General features: G+C 49.2%; 1 protein-coding gene across 2 annotated transcripts; it reads right to left on the bottom strand.

Annotated features, from left to right (window-relative positions):
• Positions 1-4,078: 4,078 nt before the first annotated feature.
• On the bottom strand, positions 4,079-7,546 carry LOC123783618 (T-cell surface glycoprotein CD1a-like). 2 transcript variants are annotated; one of them, XM_045784469.2, is made up of 6 exons: positions 7,379-7,546; positions 6,619-6,885; positions 5,656-5,934; positions 5,186-5,464; positions 4,762-4,852; positions 4,079-4,614 (listed from the first exon to the last, which is right to left on the bottom strand). In XM_045784469.2, the coding sequence occupies exons 1-6, from the start codon at positions 7,437-7,439 to the stop codon at positions 4,518-4,520; spliced, it is 1,074 nt and encodes a 357-aa protein (XP_045640425.2). In that variant the 5' UTR covers positions 7,440-7,546; the 3' UTR covers positions 4,079-4,517. The 2 variants fall into 2 exon arrangements, with proteins under 2 accessions (XP_045640425.2, XP_045640426.2); XM_045784470.2 differs by having other exon boundaries at positions 7,345-7,444.

The raw sequence follows: 7,546 nt of genomic DNA, 5'->3' as shown, positions 1-7,546 counted from the left end.
TGTGGGCCAGATTTGGTTGTTTTGTGTTAGTGGCTAATCAGACCCCCTTGGGCTTAAGTTGTGTCAAACCACACATTGCCAGAGATGAAGTATCAGTGAACTGCTGGGCACATTCTCTACGTCATCCCCTGAGAAACTTTCATTGTTGGGAGGGCCCTACCATCAGAATAGATGTCTGCCACCAGACCCCATCTGGGACCTGAGTCAAATATCTGTGTGATTATCCTTCTCTCTCCCCAGGGCAGGACTCACATGGAGCAGTACAGCACAGGAGAAGGCTGCTTGCACATTACCAGGCTTGTGACACCAATTAGGAAGGACCCTATCAAGAGTGTATTGCAGGAGGCATGTCTTCAGAAGAGTATGGCAGTGGGACACAGGGTGTTAGCAAGGCTTGTACACGATGACTTTTGGAGGGAACTGCAGCCAGTGGATGCAGGGAGCTTGTCCATTCATCTCTACAAAACCCCTCGTGTAAATTTTGACCAGTCACGTAGCCAGCAGCTGAAAAACACCTCAATTCCTGAGCAGTGGTTTGTCAGAAATCCATGAAAATACCCAGGACAGGGATTGCTCCAGATGTCAGGGTTAATAAGCAAGATAGAGTAAGAGTGTCGCAAGATGAGGACGCATGCGAAAAAAGCAAGCAGGCAAGGAAAGGAAGAGTAATATTTTGAAGCACTGAGAGAAGGAAAGCGAAGTCAGGAGGAATGTTGCAAGGAAGAAAGACATTAGGGGCGCCTGGGAGGCGCAGTCGTTAAGCGTCTGCCTTCGGCTCAGGGCGTGATCCCAGTGTTCTGGGATCGAGCCCCACATCAGGTTCCTCCGCTAGAAGCCTGCTTCTTCCTCTCCCACTCCCCCTACTTGTGTTCCTCCTCTCGCTGGCTGTCTCTCTCTGTGTCAAATAAATAAATAAAATCTTTAAAAAAAAAAAAAGAAAGAAAGAGAGACATTAGCCCAGTGTCCCCCTGGGGCCATGTTCACATCCATCAGAGGGGAGCCTCCAGTCACTACGGACAGAAATCCACCTTGTGCCAAAACCACTCAGGGAATGTATTGGCTGGTGGACTGGGGAGCTCAGGGTCACTGGGGCTCCATTGCCTTCTGTGGGTCTGTGTGTCTTCCTTCGCTCTTCTGATGCTTTGGTTTTGTTATTGCTGCTGTTTTCACTATCACTGGAGTATGATGGCAAATGAATATTGTACCTATGGACAGCATGCAGCTTTCCAGCTGCCCAGGGAGGAAGGCTGGGAGGCACCATGGGCCGTGTGGGACCGCACAGGCTCTAACAGGGGCAGCAGAGCCTGTGGCGTGACATGAACGAAGGTCCTCCTGAGGAAAGTCTTCTGACAACTTCTCAGAGAGGACGGCCTGAGGAACCATGGGAGCCCGGGGCACATGGGGTATGCAGGGAGCTGCACCGGAGTGCTCACGTCCTTACCTGTGGAGCCTCCAGTGAAGCATACACATTTTGTAAGGAAAATGCAGAATCGGTCAAGAAACTTATATTGAAGGAAACGTGAAAATTATTCTTTGATGTACTATTCATCACATGTTTGTATATTTTTACTGTTCTTTTCTTTTAAAAAGATAAAATAATCACTTGAGGCTTTCACGTATGTATACGTGGTGACATGATGCCTACAACCAAGCCAATTAACACTGCCGGGACCTCTCATATGGAATGTCTTCTCTATTTTTCTTTCTTGTGGTGTGAACACTTGTGATTTCCACCTCTTGGCAAATTTCACATAATTTCTCTGCTTTCTTGCAAGGAGGCTTCATGCTCAGGCTTGCTTCTCTGGTGATGAAAAATTGATTGTATTTATTTCAGGCTTCATACCCTGACCTTATCATCCAGGACAAGAGAGAGTATATCTTACCCCTCCATTAAGCATAAGAATCAGGCCCCATTGACCTGTGCCACTTGGAGCAGTCTCCTGGCCTGAACCATCACTCTGCGTGATACAAGTGGCATCTATCTGATAATGGGCCTCAACCGGAGGTTACCTGTCCCTCTTATAACCTGTCACATTGTCAAGGATGATTTCTACTGATGGCCTCAGGCTGATCAGAGCCCCAGGATACACATGAATGTGCAGTCAACCATCCAAAATCCACATGGTGGCCACAGAAGGGAGATGAGGAGGACTGGAAGTTAGAGAAACAGCCAAGCACTCTCATCCATGAAAGAAGATTCCAGAAATCCCATGATTTGCTCTCTCCCTTCCCACCTCTCCTATGTCAACTTGATTTTCCAGAAATGTCCACATGTGTAGGGCCAGGAGTCTGCATGTGCTCCCTCTGGATACTTCACTGCCCTGGGTTCCTCTCGCAGCACATGCACTTACGAGGACTAAGTCTCTGTCCCCTAGTCAACCCACATAAGTTACGGCACTAATAAACTGGTTACAAACAACAATGAAAACCACAATCGAATCAGGGAAACAAAATTTTCAAGCTACGAAGACAGGAAAGACCTTTTCTTCCCCACTACTTGACACTCAGAATGTTCCAGCTGCATATCAGGGTTTGAGAATGGTTTCTTATGTTAATTAATGAAACCGAGAGTAACTGAGGTCTAGCCATGGACGTCTCCACTCGCACTGCCGTGGGGGTCGTCAGTCACAAAGGTCCATCTTCGTTGTTCACGGAGTTTGTCTGTGCTGACCGGCCTGCCTGCTGACGTGGCTTTGTACCCCAGACACATGCGCGCACCGCTATCCATGGACACGTGGTGTCCTGACGTGTGTCACCCACGTCAGGTGATTCCAGATGAGGCTGAACCAGGTATTGCTCTGCCTTCCTGCATTAATCCCCACACTGTAAACATGTGTCCGATTCACAGTCCATTTGGTGCCACGTCTTCTGAATTCCATGCTTCCTCTTGGTGATTTCAGAGTTTAAAAAGGCCCTGAAGACCAGAGCCGCAGGACTGACTGGTGACGTAAGCACAAGACGGTGGGATGTGCCCACAGACAAAACACCTGCGTACGTGAGGCTCACTCAGACTCCTGATGCAAGTCTGTGGGTCCTGAGTTCGGTGGCAATGAGTCAGCAATGCAGCAAATCCAGGAAACGGAATAGGACGTTCCTGATACCTACGTGGAGCTGCTTCAGAAATTGCTAAAGTAACATCTAGGACACTATGAGGACACAATGAAAAAGGCAGGAACGTATCTATATTCATGGATTCATGAGAAGATGACCATTTCCCATTTGTTTGTTTAGAAAACCATCATGGGCAGTACAGATGCAGGGCAGGAGCCAAAGATCCTGGTATTCATGGTGCCCAAGCTGGGCAATGTTACACAACCCTGAGCTGGTGTTTCAGTAGAAGGAAATACTCCATACACTACCTTCCTCACAAACACATCTACATACTAGAGAAGCTGTCTTTAAACACAAACACACATGAAACCAGGCTGGGTAGTCATCGGGTGGCAAGTGTTGTGAGCAGAGGCTCCCAGGACCCCAACCCCACAATTCCCCCAGGAGCAACGGCTCACTGTCACGGACTCCGTGTCCTCAGGATGGTCACACGGCAGCCACGGAAGCCAGAAGGCACTGTATGCACTGTCCCTGCTGGATCCCCATTCATCCCTGACCACGACACTCCCGTTCTCTTGCCTGGAGCGTCCCTTTCCCTTCAGCGACACACTCGTATGCTACGTCTCAGACGTCACATGTACGCACCCGTGAATCCCCTGCTGATTTTGCTAAAGTACAAATTGTGATTCAGTGAGTCTCAGTGGAGGACAAGACCCTATATTTCTATCCAGCCCCATGGTGACAGCCCTGCTGTCCCTGAGCCCCACAACCAGCAAGCATCTTGCCTTCCTGTTTTTATTCAGAACACTGGGACCAACAATCCATCCCATCAGTGTCTGGAGGTAAATAATAGAAATCTTCACAGGATACTTGTTTCTGCTTAGACAGCCTGAAGATGTTGATAGGAACAGGGAAAGGGGGGACTCTCTCGACCAGGTGACAAGACATTTAACAAGAAAAGGATCAAACATCTCAACTACCACAAACATGCCAGGAAGCAAAAGAAAAAAGAAAAAAATGTATGAAGTTAGCATAAATACAACACATATTTTTATTGGGGACATATCCCATGCAGGTGACTCTCCTTGCCAAAGATACAAACATTAAAAAGACATGTCTTTGCTCTCAGGAATCCTAAGAATTAAAAGGCAAAAGGACCTAAAGGGGGCAACAAGGGCTGGGGTTCAGGAATAGATTAGCCAAAGTGCAAGTTTCAGTGGTGGAAATTATCACCTGAGACTGCTTCCACTACTGAATCAGTAAGGGCTCCCTGGAAGAAGTGACTACTGATACCTGTGACGGATGGAAGTGCTGAGACTTCATTTCACACTGAGTAAATTTTGAGAGTTAAGTTCCAGGACCAAGTCAGAAGAACAAATCCTGCTAAATTACACTGAGTTTCTATTGACAGCAGATCGTTAAGCAGAACTGAAGGACAAAGTTGCACACAGATTGTTGCAAGGACATCACCGCTGAGCTGGGTTTGGGTAAGTACTGGAGCCTGGGCTGCTGGGATCTCGCTTAGAACGGAGGTCAGTACACTGAGGTCTCCAGGGTGTTTTCCTGGAACAAACAAAGGAGGAAGTGACTCTGTAGCAGGTGGACATGAGGACTGCTGGGGGGAAGGGCACTGGGAAAAGAAGGGATGAGGACAGACTAAAGGTGGGGAGACACATGGGAAAGAGCAGGAAGGTGGCTCCAGAGACTTACCAGCGCTTCCGGAGCCACAACGCCAGACCTGCCAGAAGCATCAGGGGCACTATCACCGCCAGGAAGACCAAGCCCATGGAGTGGGGCTGCTCTGTTGGTTTGGTGCACAGAAGGTGTCACGTCCCATCCATCCTTTGTTGACCTGCACCTCCCTGGTCCTCTTCGCTCGTGTCACTTTCTGCCTCACCAGCTGCCCTTCCTCCTTTCACTTCTCCCATCCCTCCTCAGAGATGGACCTTCACCCAACCCTCCACAACCCCTCAATCCTCAGGACCCTCACCCTCAGTTTTTCCATATTGTGGGTTACTGGTTTTCTGTCCTTTTTGTTCTGGAGTCCCTAGATTCCCAAATTTTTCAGCAGGCTCTTTTGCCCTACTAGAGGACCACCAGTCCCTTTTCCAGCTGGGCCCCAGCTCTTTCTCACCCCAGTAGAGGACCATGTCCTGGCCTCCTAGACTGCTGTGTCTCACTCGGCAGGACAGGCCAGCTGCCTCCCTGGCTTTCACATCCAAGGACATCCGAAGATACCACGTCCCATCAGCATGGGGCAGGACGTCACCTCGCTGGGTGCCCCACTGCTCCTGCTCACCCCGCATCCACATCACCCACACGGGCTTGGGGTAGAAGCCGGAGACGTGGCACACCAGCAGCAGACGGCCAGGACCAGGACTGGGGCCAGCGGACAGCCAGGCCTCTGGCCTCACTGCAGAGACAGGACAAGTATTCACAGACTGAGAGCGTAGGTCTTCACATCACTTTAGATGACACATCTTTCCACCTCTAGAAATCATCATTCTCTCTCCCTCTTGATCCTTCTTACCCAGATCATGAGGGAATGGTGCAAATTTATAAGCACAGAATGCAGCATGCTTGGAAGGAGGGAGCAGGACTGACCTTGTCGCTGGAGATCAGCCTTCCCTGCATCAAGAAGACTTGAGAGATAGCGGGGACAGTAGTCTATGATGAACGTATGCATTAATTCATTATCTTCATGGTCCTGATTGAATACTCTGCAGACCTGCTGAGCCCTACTTCCTCCCTCTGGAGATGGCCACCATGACATGCTCTGGAAACTCACGAGATCTGTTCCTTGATAAGCAATCCTCATGAAGCCAACTGATGCTTCTCCAATGCGCAGTTCACAGCCTAACGCCAGCTGTACCTGGAAGGGATCTGGGGAAGAGAGACTGTGAGTTACAGTACAGAGGGAGAGAAAGACATGAAATGAGATGAGTGGAAACCAGGAATGGTGGAAACAGAGGGAGAATTTCAGGGGACTGGAGGGAATGAAGCAAAGTCTGGTTTGATGGGAGGCTCCCACAAAGGGGAAGTGGTGGTGGACGGAGACAGAGGAAGAGGTGAATGATTGAGGAAGGAACAAATGTTGGAGGAGAGACATGAAGCATGTGGGCAGAGAATAAGGAAGGGCTCAGCAAGAACTGGGGATAAAAACCTAGGGTGAAGGGAATGCAGTGGGGTACAGGGAAAGCATAGTCAGATTTTGCTGTTAGGATTGAATGGGGAGAAAAGCATAGTTCAATTTCAGTCACAGAGTGAGGGACACCAGGGTGTGCCTGGTTGGAGGCCAGGGAAAGGGCTGGTCACAGGACACGCTAGTGGGAGACAGGAGAGCACAGCCTGTGGTCAGTGAGAGGAGTGGGAAATAGCAGAAGCTGTGAAGCTTAATAAGAATCGGGATCTGGCTTCTACCCCCTGCCTAGATGAGTGTGTTTCAGATTTATGATGGGGAGATGTGAGTTTCAGAAGACAGTGGAGGCTCTTTCCTAGAGGAAGAAGGAACTCAAAGATACACACACACCAGCTACTTCCATCCCAGCTCTGGAGAACTGAACTCACATTCAAGCTGCCATTGGCTGCCATGATCTTGAAATTTCAGAGGAAATCCAATGTAGTATGAAGAGAATAACTCTTCCACTTCCGTCAGCTCCTTGCTGCATAATTTTCCCTTGTACCAATGCTGAAGGAAAATGAAAGCTCCAGTCTTGTTGTCCCAGGCATGAGTCTGCAGCTCGTCCAGCCAAGCTGAGCCTTGGTTTTGCATCGAGGAACAGTTGTAAAAGGATGTGGTCAGGATAATTTGGACAGAGATTGGCTCCTGGAAGGCTGTGAAAAAGAACGGATAGACTGGAAGAGGAGGGCATTGTAAAGGAGACTGAATGGTGAAGAAGGTGGCAGAATGGGGAACCAAAATCTAGAAGCCAGGGAAGCTATAGTTGTCTCAGGAGACATGTGCTGCCCCCGAGCCCCAAACTTGGTACCCATCCTTCAGAAGACCGTAGGGCCCTGGGGTCAGGGATGCTCAGGAAGGAATCAGACTGAGACTCTATCTCCCCAAACATGTGCTGGAGAACTGACTCCAAAAGTGCACACGCTCAAACAGAAATGCACACACACAGCACAAGTGCACAGATGCACACACGCACAAACACACTTACACAGAGAACTGACACAGGCACACACACAGAAGCATACAGACACAGAAACACACATACACAGACACACACACATGCATGCATATATTAAAGTATGTACATACACCCACACCGACTGGCAGACACTCACATGTGCACCCACAGGGCAGAGCCAGAGGTCTCACCATCTTCACTGCCACCACCTGGGAGGAGAACCACGAACAACACAAGTTGCAGGAACAGCATCGTATCTGCAGATGTTCTCTCTTTCTCCGACAAAGTCAGCCTGTGACGGCTGTTCTAACAAACCTACCCACACACAGCCCCTCTCCTCTGACTTTCTTCTCCACACA

Source organism: Ursus americanus, chromosome 2 (assembly GCF_024610735.1).
Source record: "Ursus americanus isolate L20-20 chromosome 2, mUrsAme1.1.p, whole genome shotgun sequence".
NCBI classification, from domain to species: domain Eukaryota; kingdom Metazoa; phylum Chordata; class Mammalia; order Carnivora; family Ursidae; genus Ursus; species Ursus americanus.
Note: the sequence above shows the minus strand (reverse complement) of the source record. Positions and strands in the feature narration are given on the sequence as shown.